The sequence below is a fragment of the Lepidochelys olivacea genome (genome assembly GCF_965140295.1).
Source record: "Lepidochelys olivacea isolate rLepOli2 genome assembly, chromosome: 16".
Taxonomy (NCBI): Eukaryota; Metazoa; Chordata; order Testudines; family Cheloniidae; genus Lepidochelys; species Lepidochelys olivacea.
The window spans coordinates 19,768,556-19,786,611 of NC_140426.1; the positions used below are offsets into that span (position 1 = coordinate 19,768,556).

The 18,056-nt window shown below is 46.1% G+C and overlaps 1 protein-coding gene across 3 annotated transcripts in view; it reads right to left on the reverse strand.

The window, feature by feature from the left end:
• BRD3 (bromodomain containing 3) overlaps positions 1 to 18,056 on the reverse strand; it is a 47,266-nt gene that overhangs the window by 16,132 nt on the left and 13,078 nt on the right. For 2 of the 3 annotated variants that reach the window (XM_084650149.1, XM_084650148.1), the window contains exons 2-6: positions 7,748 to 8,062; positions 6,001 to 6,138; positions 4,409 to 4,556; positions 2,592 to 2,806; positions 285 to 656 (exon numbers count right to left, since the gene is read on the reverse strand). In XM_084650149.1, the coding sequence (XP_084506275.1) occupies positions 285 to 656; positions 2,592 to 2,806; positions 4,409 to 4,556; positions 6,001 to 6,138; positions 7,748 to 7,948 (1,074 nt within the window). In that variant the 5' untranslated portion in view covers positions 7,949 to 8,062. The remainder of the gene's footprint in view (positions 1 to 284; positions 657 to 2,591; positions 2,807 to 4,408; positions 4,557 to 6,000; positions 6,139 to 7,747; positions 8,063 to 18,056) is intronic. The other variant, XM_084650150.1, reaches the window with a different exon arrangement.

The following is an 18,056-nucleotide window of genomic DNA, read 5'->3' on the forward strand; positions in this document are numbered from 1 at the left end:
TCAGAGCACAACGCTGTCAAGGGGGCGTTTGTTTAGATAGCCGGACTATCTGCTCAGGGAGCTGTTGTCACTGCACAGTGTGGAATACAGGGTACAGGGGAACATTCCAGGACATGGAAAAAGGGAAACAAAATAGAAAAAAAAAATCTGAATGGTCCACACATCCGGTCAATTTTCCACCCCACCCACCAAGAACCGACCCACTGCAAGAGCGGTCGCCCCTCTTATATTTGCAACCAGAGAGCTAAGACACCCTGCAAAAGAGGTGGTAAATGTGGACGTACTTTCACAGTACTGAGATCCATGGGGTGTTTGATAATATCATGATAGTCATGTAATTCCAAGGCCTCGGCATCGACAGGCTTGTAAAAGGGCCATGCATAGGCCGCGTGTTTCTTAGAGAGCATCTCCTTCAGGATGCTGTCACAGTACTTGAGGTGCTCAGAAAGTTTGCCCTTCTTCCCCGCGTGCTGGGGGACCTCCCCGTCTTCGAGGTCTTTCTTTGGTGGCTTGATTGGCCGGCCGCCGCTCTCTCGGCGAGCAACGACTTTCGCCTGCTTGGGGTCTGACAGCGGGGTGGGCGACTCGCTCCGGCTGGCAGTGATGGCCGAGGTGGTGGGCGTGGTCGTGTCTGCTTTTCGCTTCACTCCCTTTTTCTGAAACAAAGAACGGGTGGTCGGGAATACAGGCCCTGCCTGCAGACTGTGCTGGCAAGGGCCACTTCGGGGCCTGATCCTGCTCTGCCGGCACAACCGATTCCTGCCACATAGCCTGATTCTCCTCTTACTGACACTGCTGTAGCTCCATTGACTGCAACAGGAGTTGTCCCTGAGTATTACTGATGTGAGGAGAGAATCGGGCCCGAGGGGAGCAACAAGTCAAGGGGGCTAGTCACACGACCAAGGAGAATCTGCCCTGTTAAAGATCTGCAGGATCGAGTCCTCCATTGTGAACTGACAAATGTCACTCACATGATTGCTCACCCTGCTGAGCCATTACTCTTGTGAGAAGTCCCACTGTAGTCAATGGAACAACTCAGGCAGGTAACTGCTTATGAATGGGATTAAGAGTTTCACAGTCTGGCCCCAAGGAAATAAAATATATCCAGTGCATATAAATCCCTGCATTGTGATTCTCCCTTCCAAACCCCTCCCAACTTCTCCAGGGAAGGTCTTTTGCCTCTGAAAAACTTGCTTTCCATGGAAAGCTGGGGAAAAATTGTGATTCCAAGTAGAGATAATTTTGCAGTGTTTACTTGCAAAACTCAGTTTTTACTAGCCTCTTTAATATGCACTTAAAATATATGGGTGACTAGGAAATGAGTTATTTGTGCAGAGAGTGCATCTGGAACGAAAGAGACTTCTGTGCAGTGTGGGTTTAGCTGGCAGAAGATCTGGGCTACAAACTCGCAAATTCAAGGGTTAATTCTGTGGGAAATAAAAAAGAAAATCCAAAACAATAAGCTCCATGATTATTAACAGATGCAACCTCATCTCACCTTGTGGCACGAATCTGTAAATTTATGGTACAGATAGCTCTGAAGTGGCAATGTCCCCTTTGGCAGGAACGTGTGAAGAGGATTTAAATTATAGTCATGCCATTTACGGTATTAGGACTTATTCATGTTTGCAGAATGTCTAGCACAATAGGGTTCCGAACCCGATTATGACCTCTGGGTGCCACCATGACATAAATAGTAGTATCTAGCTCTTATCTAGCACTTTTTATCTGTAGATCTCAAAGTGCTTTTACACGGAGGAGGTCAAGATCATTATCCCCATTCTACAGATGGGAAAACTGAGGCACAGAAAGGGGATGTGATTTGGCCAAGGTCTCCCACAGCAAGCCAGGGACAAAACTGGGATTAGAACCCATATCCCGTGTTCCTGTCCAGGGCTCGCTATTCTCTACACAGCACTGTTAACATCCCTGTTTTAATGTTAAATTTCCAGCAGAAAAAAAAAAATATCTTGTGTCACTAGATTAACGCTTTTATCCAGTTTTTTTTCCTTTTAAAATAAAGTGGTATTCAGCCAGCAGCTGCTCGGGGTCGTAATTTAATTGACTGGGAAATTAAATTAGCAAATTAAATTGTAAAATACCGGCGTACAATTGGTTGCAGAATACGATCAGTAAGAAAGACAGGACTTGCTGGTCCTGCTGGTATTTCTCAGGTTCTCAAAGCATAAAGCTGCTTTCAGTACCTTGCAGCTGGAGTGCCCTCCTGCGACAGAACTCCCACTGACTGCCCTGGCGTCAGGAATGCAGGATCGGGCCCTTCCTGATTTGCTCTAGGCCCGTTTGAAAAGAAAACGGAGCTGTGCATTTGTTGGGCCTGCTCTTGCAAACCCGAAAGCAGCCGTCCTACCCCAATCTATGGGACAACTGGGTGAGAGCAGGGAGTTCTTAGGTGGGGTCCGGGCCCTCAGAGGCCTTTACGTTCATGCAGCCTCGTGGCTGGCTAACTGGCGGTGATACCTGTGGAGCTGAAAAGTCAAATGCGAAGGGAAATAACGCACGTTTCTGACCAGCGGTTGCCCGTCTAAAAATGCGGCACGGCAAAGAGAAAGACGGTTGGTTGCTTTGCTTACCTTGACGACAGGTGGCGTGGGAGGAACCACGGTCATAATTGGAGCAGCAGGAGGAGGGGCAGCGGCAGCAGGAGTCGCAGTTACAGGCGGGACGTTTGCGGTGATGGTTGGCACAGGCGTGGCGGCGATAACGGGTGTCTGGGAAACAGCTGGAGGGACGCTCTGGAAAGGGGCTGGCGGGGAGACAGAGGACACGGCTGCTGCTTGCTGCGCTCCTTTAAAACGATACAATTAAACACATGTGACATGGCCCATTCGACAGCCGCTCAGCTAGCTTGACCAAGAGAAGCTGTTGCCTCTGGACTCTACAGCAATGACCATCTGGACCTTTCCGCTCTCTCTGCAGTGTCTGGATGCCCTTATGTGAGCAAACTGCTCCAAGCCCGGACTGTCAGCTGCATGGTTATGGGACCGTTTCTATTTTCCCTTCCAGCCTCTCTCAGAACTAGCCTGTGCTCAGCAAAGAAGGAGACCGATGGAAGGGTAGGGAAGGGAGTAGATTCTCTAGAAAGGACGCTGAACTGTTCACAGCAGGAAAACCTCCACGGGGTTCAATCGGCCTTTGCTACTGCTCTGCACAGTTAATAATAAATACCACTAGACTACGGGGCTGAGCAAAAAACAGATTTTTCAGGTCACTGGCAATCCTGAAATTTTTTTTTAAAATGTCCATTTTGGTTCAAACGGAAAAGAAAAATTTTCAAATTTATTGGTGAATTGAAAAGTTGACAAAAAATTCATGTCAGGTCGAATGAAACAGTTTGTTTCCATTTCAACCATTTTTAAATATATATATATATATATTTTTTTTTAAATAAAAGAAAATTTTGAACAAAGAGAGTCACCCCAAACCGGAACATCAAAATGGTTCATTTCAAAAATGTCAAAATGAAATGTTTGCATCATTCAGTATTTGTTTATTTTGTTTTTTTTCCAACCAAACTTCTCGGCAAAGCTAACAGGAATTCACAAAACATTTCCGTGTTGCCAGATCTGCATTTTTCATCCAAAAAGCCTCACCCAGGCCCACTTATATTGCACTTTAAATCCATAGACCTCAAACCTCTTCATAGAGAAAGTTCAGGTGACTTGTCCATGGTTATGCCGCAAATGACAAGCGGAACGGGGAACAGAACCCAGGTCTCTAGTGCATTATATGCTACACCATGCTGCCATTCCTGTTATAGGGCGGCGGTAATCTATCCCACAGAGTTAGCTGCATTTTAATATAAGGTGCAAAAATGTTTTGTTTTTTTTTAAAAATCCCAGCACTGTTCTATTGTTGATTAATGACATAATCCTTTGCACTTCTACAGCACCTTTAAAGGACGCATGGTGCCTTAGTTGACATATGTGGAACTTGAGGCACAAAAGGCAAACTGACTTGCCCAAAGCCACAAGCAGATTTTGTCTACACAGAAACTTGCTCCCATTTCGTTAAATCAGTGCAAACCCGTGTTTTTCACCCCTGTGATTTCAGTGGGAGTCAGGAACCTAAATGCCTTTAGAGATCTGGCCCTTAGTCTCTCTGTGCTCTGGAGATAATAGCAGTGTCCTCCCTCACAGGCCTGCTATGAGGATAAATACATTAAAAGACTGTCAGGCGGTCAGATACTAGGGTGATGGGCACCCCATAAGCACCTTAAATAGATAGACAAGCAGGAGCCACATGTCCTGAATCTCATTCAACTGCTCTGACCATTAGACTACACTCCTTTCCTACCCTCCTAATTGTGTGTCTCCTCAGGCAGGGTGGAAGTGGGTCAGGAATCAGCAATGGGCTTGCAACATGGATTGCCATCTGGTCAGGTCGGTACCTGCACTCTGTGCCCCCGCTGCTGGCTTGCGACCTTTGCCTTTAGGGACCGGTGGTAATAACTCAACTTCCTCCTGGGGCATCTGGGCTACTTTCTGCAGAAAAATCTTCTCCAGGGCTTGTGCCATGAGGACGATGTCATCCGTGGGCTGGATGGACAGAACAAGGCAGCACTAGCATAATGCACACGTGAGAAGCAAAGAGGGGCTGAAAGCCTTTACAGTCGCGGTGTTTGATTTATCCCCTAGCCAGAATCGTACACTGCCTTCCAATGAATGAATGCGCCATAGCTCTGAGAATTAAATAACTCTTTACCCCTTCTCCAGTGTCCACTCCAGCCTCATTTGGTACGTCTACACAGCGATAAAAAACCCACAGTACCAAGTATAAGAGCCCGGATCAACGGGCTCAGGCTCAGGCTGCGGGGCTAAAAGAGCAGTGTAGAGGTCTGGACTTAGGCTGGAGTCTGGGCTCTAAGGGTATGTCTACACAGAGATAAAAAAACCCTGGTTGGTCCAGGTCATGACTTGGACTCACAGGGCTTGGGCTCCGGGGCTGAAAACCTGCTGAAGCCCAGGCTCTAGGATCCTGCAAAGGGGGGAAGGTCCCAGAGCTCAGGCTCCAGCCCAAGCCTGAACGTCTCCACTGCAACTTTATAGCCCCGCAGCCCAAGCCCCATGAGCCCGACTCAGTTGCCCCAGGCCAGCGACAGCCAGGCTGTGGGTCTTTTATTGCAGTGCGCACGTACCCTCGGACTCCTGTCCTTGACCAGCTGGCAAAATTACAGCCTCTAAATACAATCCTCCCTGAAGAACCAGAAGACGGCTTCCTTTAGAAGCCCACACCATTGCTGTCCCACATATCAACTTGGAGGCAGTGAGCTGCAACAGATGAGCTGTCAATCCCTGTCTGGCAAAATATTCAGGAGAAGAGAACAAACACCCTGCTTGCTGCAGCATCAGCTAATGTATTTATTGTTTCAGCTCACTCCCCAACATGGGTCAATGATGAACTCTCTTAGGGAAAAGAATACAAGGAATAAAAAGCACTTTAAAGCCAAAAAAAAAAAAAAAAAAAAGCGCATATATAAGCAACCAACAAAGTGCACGAGAGATTTATGGAAGAACGCATGAGGCATGGACAGTGGATATAATGATAGGATTTATTTACCTGCCCTCTGCTGCTGAGAGGAGTGTGTGATATTAGTTACTACTGGACAAAGAGAATAACACTTAGCACTTATATTCCACTTAACATCTACAAAGCGTTGTGCAAACATTAGCTAATCTGAAAGAATTCCTCAGTGAAATTAAAGGGCTGAAGTCTCGGCTGACTCGCTGCGTAACTCCAAGATAGAAATTCTACCTACAGTTAAGAACACGTTTGCCATTTTAACCAGTGTGGGCAAAGTAACATGCAACACAAAGACAGCTTTGTACATTTAAAAGTAATGTGGTTACCATTAATGGCATTGCATGTCGTTGCAAAGAGGGCTTTGCGCACAAGTTATCCCTAGTCAAAAGCTGCAGTGAAATAGCCACTCGCAGGCTTCCCTATTCAGTGCTACACTATGAGTTTGTCTGCATTCTTTACCTTGTTGTAAATGTAACAATTTGTAAACATTGTGTTGAAATCCTGCATGCATTCACTGGCACTCCAGTAATAGTTATGTTCCAGTCGCTTCTTAATTGTCCCCATGTCCATCGGGTTTTTGATTATTTTGTGATAATCCTGTTCAAGAAACAGTAAAGATGTTACACGCAACACTGCTTTGGACCTGTGTTCACAGGCTTGTTAGCCAGCTGCTAAAGAGCATCTTCCTCCGTTCCCAGCCTCCCTTTCATCACACACAGAAACACTTCCATTCTCTGCTCAGACTGCCAAAATAACCTGTGCTTTCACTGACTCCTCAGTGGGGAGATTTGAACCCACTCTTAATTTTATTAAAAAAGGTGCTTTGTTCACAAACCGCAGAATTTCTCAGACATGCGGAAAGATCCACACATAAACAGACACTATCAACGTAAAAAAAAAAAATCAAGTTTGCCCCAAACATGTTGTACCTGACGGGGGAAAAACAGGTTTTTCAACCAGCTTTCCATGGAACATGGTTTCAACTCAGCTGTCCCCCTAACCTGGTTATAAACGTAGTTTTGGTTTATAGCACAGAATGGAATAATGTCATCTTCTGTCGCTAGACCAAACACATAAGAACATAAAACGGTCACACTGGGTCAGACCAATGGTCCATCTAGCCCAGAAACGTGTCTTCTGACAGTGGCCGGTGTCAGATGCTTCAGAAGGAATAAACAGAAGAGGGCAATTATCAAGTGATCCATCCCCTGTCATCCAGTCCCAGCTTCTGGCAGTCAGAGGTTTGGGGACATGCAGAGCATGGAGTTGCCTCCCTGATCATGTTGGCTAATTGGACCTATCTTCCATGAACTTATCTAATTCATTTTTGAATACACCTGTGATCCAGTGGATGCTAGAAACTGGGGCCATTTCTGCAGCCAAAATTGGGGACAATCGTATTAGTTGTAGCATAGACAAGATCTTAAAATGGATCCGCTGAACTTCATAAAGCTGTGTTACCAGCTTACTTTAAGGATTGCCTCTGAATTGCCTCTTCAAAAGTGGGCATTAGAAGGAAGGGTCACAGCATCAGCTGATGAACATTAGCAAACAGTTCGGTGCTGCTTCCTGAAATACTGCTTTCCAAGGGCTTCCGCTTTAACTGGTGCCTAACCAGGCAGCTGTAGATGCTGCGATGACCTTTCTTGTGCAGACCAAGCCAAAGTTAAGAGAGTGTGACATTAAGTGAAAACACTATTTCAGTTCTTTAGTGTTCCAGCTCCTATTCCTGACCCAAAGATTTCAGGGACACCTTCTGCTCTTGGAAAACCCATTGCATAATTCCAAAAAGCAGTCCTTATGCTCTTTCTTTGAGCATACGTCAGAAGCTATTAAGGTAACGTTCTAATCTACAACAAAAACTCAAAAATAGCAGAGGCCTGAGGAGCTTCTTAATAAACAAAACCAAAAAAGAAAATTAAAAAAAAAAAATCCAACTAATAATGGATCAGAGTTAACGTAACTTCTACTAGTTACGAAGAAGTCAGGTCTGTGAAAGGTCGTCTGATATTCAGGGTACTGGGAAACGAATGACTACCCCACTCGTTTCGCTATGCAGGGGCCAGTGCTCAGCACGGCAACTCTGGGGAGGTGGGGAATCAGAAGGAACCTAACAACATTTCACTTCACATGAGCAGAAATTGCACATCGCTAAAGCAGAGCTCTCCTGGCAGAGGACACATAGCAAAGGAAACAGAATACTTACTGGTAAATTCAATTTAATTGCATCGACGGGTTGGTAGAAGGGCCAAGCAAACTGATGCTTCCACAAGGTCTTCACCACAACATTTTGCATGTACTGCAACTGATTGGTCTTCCGCCCAGGCTTGTTGGGGTTGGTGACTTCTGGGGGGGGTGGATTGACAGGGCCCTGTGGAGCCTGTATCGCTGATGTGACAGTCGACATTTTCCTACCTCTGGGTCTCACTTACTGTCGCAGCAGCAACTAGGAGATTCTCTGTCTTCCTTTATGCTCCCTGAATGGGATTGACATCCCATTTCCAGGGACCAACCATGCAACCTAGACCAGGAAAGAGAGGAGGAAGAGGTGGAGTATAAATACCAACATTTAATTGAAACACACATGTTCAAACACAATACACACGGTAGTAGTGGCGAATCCCAACCCCTTCACCTGATCCACTGCATTTGCTGTCAAGCTCAGATACCATAATGATGGGCATGGTACAAAAACCTAGATGCATAGATTAGATCAGCCGTTCCCAAACTCATGGTCTGCAGAGCACTTGCTAGTGATCTACAGCAAACTGGCTGGTCTCATGATGCTGGTTCTTGCTCCTTGTTTCATCGGCTTCTACCAGCATCTCAGATATTCATTGCAAAGAAGAATCTCGACTGTACAGAAGCAGCTGGAAACAAAGAGGAGGAGCCAGCTGTACTGTACACAAATATTTGCTGTAATGCCCTCGATACATCGCATCGTTGAGAATTGGATCTTGACTGGAAGGGGAGGTGGTCTGATTAATTGCTAAAGAAAGATGGCCCCAGAGATTCTCTCTCTATTTAGATGTGCTCCATACCATGAAGCTCTTTAGGGAAAGGTCCGTCTCTTACTATGCTGACTACAATGTGCACCCAATTTCCTATGGGGGTATCAAAGGTACTCCTGCAATTCAAATAACAATCAAAGAGTTTGTCAGCCCCTGGAACAGAGAGACAGACAGACAGATTATTCCGTTCTGTCTTTTAATAGCACATCTGAAATATGAATACACACAAAATACCATTATTTTGGTCCAGGTTTTCTCTAGCACGCTCCTGGGTGACAAACGCTCTAGCATCATCATGTCTTGGATCCCACACTGTAAACAGCTTTGTTTTGTCATCTTCCATAAACATGAGATAGTTCAACCCACATCAGAACCACAGCAACATGTTTTCAAGGCAAAGAGACCACGCACGCTTTCTAATGGCAAAATATTTTAAATGCATTCAGACAAGTACACAAATGCTCTCGCTGACATATGTTTCTAGGCTATGTGGTGAAAACCCAGTCACAAAAGGTGGGAAATACAGAAGCAGCAGTGAAATGTGTAGAGGGAGACAGTGTGAAGACACATCCAAGACAAAATTCTCATTTAATGTATTTTTAACCATCATAGCTGAAAATCAAGACTAAATATCGAACTTCAACCTACCCTCTGAGTAGCTGATTAGATGGCAGTAAACACTGAACACTTATTTAATTTAGGGGAGTTTTACAAAAATAGACTGTGCATAGAAACATACATGCATCTACATAAAAGAGAGGAATGATTAAATACAAATATTCTCAGTTGTACGCAGGGAGCCAAGGCACGAGCTTACGCAGAAGGAGAGCATTCCACGAACCTCGCTGTAACCACGAGAACAAAGTCAAAGTATTTTGTGATGGCAATGGGATAGTGACATAAGAGGCAACTCGGCCAATCAGACACTGCTTTGGGCTCCAAAATAGAATGTGCAGAGCCAATCAGGGCCCAGCTTTTATGTGCCCAGGAGGGACTATTTCAAAAAGGGTTTGGTGGAGAAAAGTGTTTAATCCTAAACAAACCCAGGTCTGGTGTGAGCATGTGTACGTAGAAAACAGGAGCCCACGTATGAATCTAACCAGCATCCATTCACAGGATATAAAAATCCTCTTACATCCTAAGAAGGTGCAATAAACCCCATCATCAGCTCTCCTTCCACAAACTGAAGGGCCTGCAATGGGAAGATCCATCCCTTTTTCTCTGACACCATGGAATCCGTGGGGTTCAAGCTCCATGGGGCAAGGAAGGATAGGTGTGGGGCCATTCTCTGCAGCACTGTTCCCCTCAACCCTCATGTAAGGGTAATGCTGTCCTCCAATTGTGTCCCCTTTGCACAGTGAAACCCTCCAGCTAAGAGGGTTTTGTTTTTGTCGAGTGTCATTGGCAGACAGAGACTGGATGGGAGCCCCAGGTGGGCGGGGTGACTGGAAAAACAGCGACACTGGTGTGATCTGGTCAACATTTTTCAAATGTCACAAAGTGGATTTAATTCAGCATTTCAAACTTTGAAATACAAACAGGAAAAAAATGTTTTCACAACCGTTTCCCCTGTTTATTGACAAAATATTTCAAAATTTTGAATTTCAAGAAAAAAACCCCAACAGGAATTTAAAAAAAATTAAATGTCATAATGTTTCCCCCTCCCTTTTATCCCCCTCAACTCCAGTTCTGAACTGGGACTCTGTGCAGATTTCAGACACCCACTGACAGAGCACCATATATTATCTAAGAAGCACATATAACCCTGACTGCAGCCCTGGGGCACATCCTTCGAATCTAATGTTCACTTCAGTGGTTTGGTTAATGAGCTGAACCCCCTTCCAAGACTGAAAGAAAAAACAAGAAAATTTGGGAACTAATTTTTGAAGCAACCTTAACTGCAGGGCATTGGTCACTTTTTTTAACTCTATGTACCACATCTCAAGATTGCCTTCTATCGTGTTTTTAATTATTGAGGATAAACGGAAGATCTTCAACAACAACAAAAATCCTGTTTTTGTTAGAACTTCCCTGCATCTTCCTGCCCTGTTTTGATAACATGCTAACTTGAAGAGATGTTCTTTTTTTAAGGCACTGGACTAGCATCCAGGAGATGGGGGGGGGGTCAACTTTCTATGTGGTCTCGGGAGAGTCACTGAATTTCTCTGTGCTTCATTTCCTCATCTGTACAATGGGGATAATAATATTGCCTGTCTGCCTTATTTTGTCAATCTTGTCTAATTAGATGTAAACTCTTTGGGACGGGCGCTATCTCTTACTATGCTTTTTCTAAAAGATACGCTCCAGTGCAACAAGAATTAATTCAGAGAAGTCCTATGGCCTGTATTATAAAGAAGACCAGACTAGGTGATCACAGGGGTCACTCGAGGCTTTATAATCTTTGAACATGTGTGTTTCTATAGCACCTAGCACAGCGCGGTGCTGATCTTAGTTGCCTCTTGGCAGCACCGTAATATGAACAATAATTAAGTAAAAATTAATTACATAAACCAGAAAGGATCTTTTAAAACTTTCGTTTAAATATCAAGAAAGTTAAGCACATTAGGGAGAACAGGAGGTGGGACTGTGACATCAGAGGCAACTCGGCCAGTCCTCCTACAATTGACCCTAACTAATTTGCATACTGCAATCCCATTGGCTACAATTAAAGATAGCTCTAAACCAAAACTGTGCATATCAGTGCTGCTGAATGTGTGACCATTCAAATCCTCGATCTTGCAGCCTTGAGACCAGCGCTAGTTAAAATGCGCATATTTCTGTGTTTTTCATACTGTAAAAGCAACACCACTGGAAATAGTCATTACTAGCATACAGAAGGCCTTAATGTGTATTTACCAGCTGATTCACCACTGTGAATGAGAACACTCAGAGTATGTCAGAGCTGAGAGAGAACTTCTCCCTCTAGCTGGGCCTGGGAGTTTTGCTGTATGATTTATTATGTATAGAAACACAAGAAGATGCTGGCTACTCAGTTCAGGTGAGTTTTTATCTCTTCTTATGTCCAAGTAGCCCAGTCCTAATCCAGCCCTATCACAGACTGGAGCCCGGAAACACCAACATTTGCCAACATTTTTTCCCCCTCACTCAAAATAGTATTTATTTGTAGATGTGTTTCTTCATTCAATGGGTCACAGGTCTGTCAGAGCATTTATACAGAGACTCAGCCAACTTTATTCACTTAGGAAAGAAAGAACTGCAATAGTCTGTTATGCTCTCAGCACACATACTGAGAAATTAGATAAAAACAAATACTCTTGCTGGAAGGTTCCAACATAACATTATTTTATTTCTTATCATTCAGAACGATAACACACAAGAACCTAAAACCAGAAAGAGAGAAAACAGGCTGCTCTCTAAGGCACCCAGGCACAACTCACCTCACCATGCTTTAAGCTGGATCTTTCCAGAACTGACTCTGTGGCTGCATGCTTTCTTACAGAGTCCTTGAGCCCGCAAGCCGGACTAGGATTGCCACCCCACCACAGCCACTCCAAGTGACAGCTTCCAATTCCAACACAGTCCTCAAGACACCACACAGTCCTATTCCCTGCCATCCAGGGAGGCTGGACAGAGTTATTTTCCGAGTGCAGTATCACCCATTATGTGCTAGGCACTTTCCAAATGCTTAAGGATGGTCCCTGCTCTGAGGAGCTCACAAGCTAAGGGCAGACAGACAAGCAGACAGGGTAATGCTAGATGTTGCAATTTGCAAGGTTCCTGAGACCTAATTATGCTTGGAAGACAGTATACAGAAGACATGGTCCCTGCCCTGTGAAACACACCAGGACGCCTAGAGGAAAGTTCAGTCACACACAGGGTTTAAAGCAGATTGAAACAGGAGCAGAAATTCTTAGGAGACACAAGGTGGAAGGGATGCTCCCTCCTGCTCTCACTCTCCCAAACCAGAAAGGGGAGGAGAAGCCCTTCCTGTGCTTTGAGTAAAGGAGGGGGAGTTGTGCTCTCCCTCAATGCCTCTTCCTTGAACCCTCGCCTGAATAGCTTCCTGTTTGTTTGGGCCAGGGGTTGCTTTGATTTAGCTTTTTCTCTCTTTTTTTACTTCTCTAGCCCCCATTTTTAAATGATAAGCAAATGGTGGGGTTGCAGCTTTTGAGGAATTTGGAACAGGAGAGGGTTAGCAGCCAGCAGGCAGGGATAAGGAGGGGATTCCAGAGGGTGCAGCGTGGGAGCTGGCATGAAGACAAGGGCAGGGGAAGCTTAGCTTGTTTGCGGTCTTGAGTTTGGGGTGAAGTCTGGTCATTTATTAAATGCATGCACAACACCCAGCCCAGTGGGGCCCTGATCTTGGCTGGGGCCTCTGGGTGCTACTGGAATAGAAGTGCTCAATCCTAACAACAACAGGCAAAGAGAGTGTGGAGGCGGGATTCATGGGAGCAGCAAAGGGGATGAGTGCGATGAGGGGTCCCCCTTCCCTTTGGCTCTCCTATTGGCATAACTCCACCGCCGCGAGAAGCTCTCCGGCTGACAGAGCACTGTCCCCACCGGCGCGTAGGTCGGTGTACCTTCCATCGTTTTCAGGGGCGTGGCTTAGTCACACCCCTGAGCGACATAAATTATACCAACATAAGTGGTAGTGCGTACGGGCCCTGAGAGACCAGAATGCGTCCAACAAACCTCCTGATATTTTGCCGATGAGACTCACGCGCCAAAACCAATGGAGCACGGACGTCTTGTTGCGCGGCCGCTGGCGGAAGTAAAAACACAGCTCTAGGCCTTCGCTTTGACTGCAGTGTATGTTGAGGCACACGGGGTGACATTTTTAACCCAGGCAGAGGTCTGCCACAAAACCTAAATTATTATTTACTATTTGTATTAGCGTAGTGGCTCCAGCCCGAGTGATGGGCCAGGATCCCATTGTGCTAGGCACGGTGCAAACACAGAACAAAGACTGCCCCTGCTCCCAAGAGCTTACAGAGTGAAATTAAGTGGCGTGTGGCTCAGACTGTAAAGCCCCAATTCAGCAGAGCAATTGAGCACATGCTTAAGTCTCATTGACATCAACCATCAATTATTTGGATAGCATGCAGGAGCCCCAGGCATGGACCATTGTGCTAAATGTTGTACAGACACTAAACAGAACGGCGGTCACTGCCCCAGAAGAACTTACCATCTAAGAAAGAGCTGAGCATGTACTTAAATGATTTACTGAATAGAGACAGACTTAAGTATGTGTTTAACTTTGTGCATATATGTGTAAGTGCTTTGCTGATTAGGGCCTAAACTCAGACTCATATTAGCCCCTGAGCAATATTTTTCCATTTTAAATCATCTCTTTTCCCCTTTATAGTCCCCAGCTCTGTAATTCTGAGTAACAATAAAAATGGCTCTTGCAGTTTTTGGCTTCCTATCTGCAATTACTGACATCGCCATTTTAAATCTGACCCTGGGACCACTAAATGTAAGGCCCAGCTCTGTCCATTGTAGGAGATTGCTCCCAGTTTTACCAAAACATCAAAAACAAAACCTGAGCCCACTCTTGCAGACAAATCTTTGCTTCCACTGAGTCAGTCTGTTCCGCTTAAATGCCCTGCAGCCTCCCCCACCGCGGAATCCATCAAGGCTGCGGGTTTTGGCTCCTCACTCAGCCAGCCTAGTCATCAGACACACAGCCGGGCTCAGAGGATTTTTCTCTTCTTTTTTAGCTTTGTGTGGTGTGCATGGGTCAGTTGCCAGAGCGACAGTTGGCCTGGAGAAATCATGTTAATAATTCCCTCTGCCCCGAGGATAACATCTCACCCCACTGATGGAGCCCACGGGCTGGGGGAGCCTGTTTGAAAATAGGCTATAAAGCCCCGTGAAACGCACATCGTGCCAGTAAGCCTGCTGCTTTGGCTAACAGTTCTGCCACTTCCTTTGGCAACGTGGAACGCTGAACAGACTGCTCACTCCACTGCAGCTCTTTGTGGAGCAAAGGAGGGTGGGTTTTCTTAAAACTCGTCCTCACTGCAAACTAAAAGGGGAGGTGCTTTCTATTCACGTCTGAGCCCACCAACTCTTTCTTACTGCAGCAGTTTGCACGGTTACTGTGACAGAGATAAGAAACAGAAAGAGTCCCAACCCACCCAGAAATGAGAATATCAATCTTTCGGGGAGTGGGGGGCGGGGGGGGGGGCTGGGAAATAGGACCCTGCTTCAATCAGGAGCCCCAATGACTTCAATGGGTCTCCCGCTCCGTGGAGCTCGATCAGGGCTGGAGATCGTGTATCCAACAGCCCCTCCCTTAGGGGCTCCCGAGAAAATAAAAAAGGGACTTACAAAAATCCTTCCCTGCCTCCTGCCCTTCAAACAACCTTTGGGCAGCTTTCAGCAGCTAGTGACACATGGGAGTAGGGAGCTGTGCTTCAAATGCTAGGAGTGTGTAATTCGCAAATAGGACTTGGAGATGGCCAGTCGCTCAAAGTCAGCACTTGCCAGATAATGCGACACAAACCTTAAGCCACCCCTTAAAACTTGGGAGGGAAAGTGGGGAATCCTTGCAGCTGGCATCATGACAGGAAACTGGGATTTTGCTTTAGGATGCCACTTTGTTACACTGCAGATCCCATGATCTGAAAGTCCCCACTGGCCTCTGTTGTTGTTATTGTTTCCCAGCTCACTAACTCCAAATGCCACGGATTTATTTGTTAATCAGAATAACTCCAGCTAAAGTCTGAGATTCTGAGTTATGGTCACAACTCTGCCCTTAGCTCACCTCTGCGCAAGAGAGGAAAGAAAAGAGTGTAGGGAGTTTAAGTCAGTTACTTGGGCTTTCGACTTGGGCGTTTAATACTCGCTTGATTATTTTGAAGGATTTTGCCCCATTGGTCTCTCGCTGGAGATTATACGAGCAGGTGTTTCCTCCGCAGGAGCCAGGGGGTCCCTTAGGTAAATACAGATGGCCAAGATTCTCAGAAGCAACCAGCGATTTCCAGGAGCTTCATTTTTGGACACCCAACTTGAGACACCTACCGGGGTCTGATTTGCAGAGGACACGTGCTCAGTGCATGCTGAAAAACTCAGGCCTTGTAAGGATGCCTCAAACAGGCACCCAAGGTTACGAGTCAGTATTGGAAATTGTGACTGTGTACATATCGGCAGCATTGAGAACAGTTTTTTGGCCACCTCTAATGAACGGAGGGTCTACTAGATAAATCTGGATGGCAGCATTTATTTCTGGTGGTGTATTAATGTTGCGATACGCCTTACCACCCCCTTCCAGAGCTCAGTTTCTTATAACGTTCCTGAAAGCATCCAGACATGGGCCATGCACCTTCTGTAAAGAACTTACTGCATGGAGACCTGCAGCTTTTAAAAGCTGTCATACCGGGAACAACAGAATAATCTCCAAACATTTTGTTAGGGCAGGTGTCACCAGGTGGTGCTGTCACCCACTGTTCTTTTTTGCACGGCGTGAGCCAGTTTTGACTCTTGGAAAGACATGCTGTTTTGCTGTTAGTTTTGGGTTTCTGCACGGTTTTAGTGAAGAGGCTTCAGGAAACAAGGAGCTAAATGAGCAGCGGAAGAGTGTGCTCTCTGTCTGGGACTCCTAACTGGAGTCGGTTCTTGAGACAGAGTTGCCCCTGGGAACCAGGTATCGACACTGGGCTGAGATTCCTGAAAGAAGGGATTGCCCTGCACGCTGTTTGACCATTTCATTTCAAGACGAGAGTACACGTGCAAATAAAGCTGCAGCTAATTTCTGCTCTGCCGGGCGGCTGACCTGCTAGGCCCGACTCATCCTACCACTTGGCAAACAGGTGCTGGAAAGGGAGACTGGTATCGGAAGAAGGGGTAACAATGTGACGGTTATATTTTAAAATGCTCACACACACACTGCAGTGGAACCACTAACCCCAATTTCATTTTTTTCTTGTTAATATTTTTCAAAACAGTTCGGGCCACTCCTGGTCTATGCTGAGCTCTCTCTTAACAGAGATGGAGACAAACTAACCAGTAGGCTAAACGCCAAGGATTTTGGAATGGAAATTCCGGACAGAATGATGCAGCCAGGTTTAATCTTAGAGGTATTTCAGGAGGGGTATTATTTCCAAGCACTCCCGGGCCACCTTTGCAGCTCTAATGACAGTAGATCAGATCAAAGCAACATGACGATTAAAATGCCAGCAACCACCTGGAGCCGTGTATACCATCAACAGAGCCCCATCGTCAGAGCCACAGCCATGGCCATTGTAGCCATAAAAGTCTAAGCGTAGATGTAGCCCGTGCTAGGTGGGTGGAGATCTTTGTCTCCGGCTAGTGGCACGTTTCTGCTATGGCTGCCAACTCCAAAAATTACAGCCTAATCCACAGCACTCCCACTGACTTCAGTGAATGCTGGACAAAGCAGTAGCAGCTCATGCGTGACCCAAGTGAGGTCAGTTACATATTCACAGCCCAAGGGGGGCAATTCTGGTTATATTCTCTCCTGTCTGGCAAACTCTGCAATTCCAGATTTTGCATCGTTTCTATCTATGGGATGTTCCTTGTTTCTAGCCTTCCTTCGGTTGTGGGGTCTGGTGCTTGTAATCCTTTCAACATAAAAGAGGCAAAGAATTTGCTCCTCAACCTTTGCTAACCATTGCTACTCCTCCTATGTTTTAGACTAGTCATGACAGCAAACCATTTACTGTACTGTAAGCCTCAAGATTACTAAACACTTTTCACCCAAGCCTCCTCCCCAAATGTGCTGCAAATGGGAAATTCAGCCCCACGATACCCTGAGATTCCCTCATTTTATTGCTGCGGGAGGGGGGGATGGAGGCACAGAGAGGCTAAACAACTTGCCCCCTTGGTCATCATACAGCATTTCAGCAGAACAGCTGGGAACAGAACCCAGGATTCCAGCTTGCCAATCCCCTGCTCCAGCCACTAGACAATACCACGGCTGCTCACAGAGCAGAGTTTGAAAATCTCATTTGCTCAGGGTGACATCAGGCCCAAGAGTGGACATGGGAACAGAGAGTTATAAGAACATAAGAAAGGCCATACTGGGTCAGAACAAAGGTCCATCAAGCCCAGTATCCTATCTTCTGACGGTGGCCAATGACAGGTGCCCCAAAGGGAATGAACAGACAGGTTATCATCAAGTGATCCATGCCCTGTTACCCAATCCCAGCTTCTGGCAAACAGAGGCTAGGGACACCATTCCTGTCCCTAATAACCATTGATGGATCTGTTATAGTACTGGCCTTCACAACACCCTCTGGCAAGGCATTCCAGAGGTTGACAGGCTCCTTTCTCAGGGGGAGGATAAGAGAAGAGGGGAACCTGGAACCACTCGGTTCTTTTTCTGGAAGGGGAGAGGGAGCAGAGCAGGCCAGAGCTGTAGACCATTTCAGCGCAGGTGCCTGATCTGACTCCCTGGGAAGTCACTGTGAATCTTCCCACTGGCTCTAGAGGGAACAGACAGGGCTGTGAATCAGAAACAAGGGTCGGTGATAGAGCGGAACAAACTGGAGGAAAAGGGGCATATACGGGCAAGGAGGG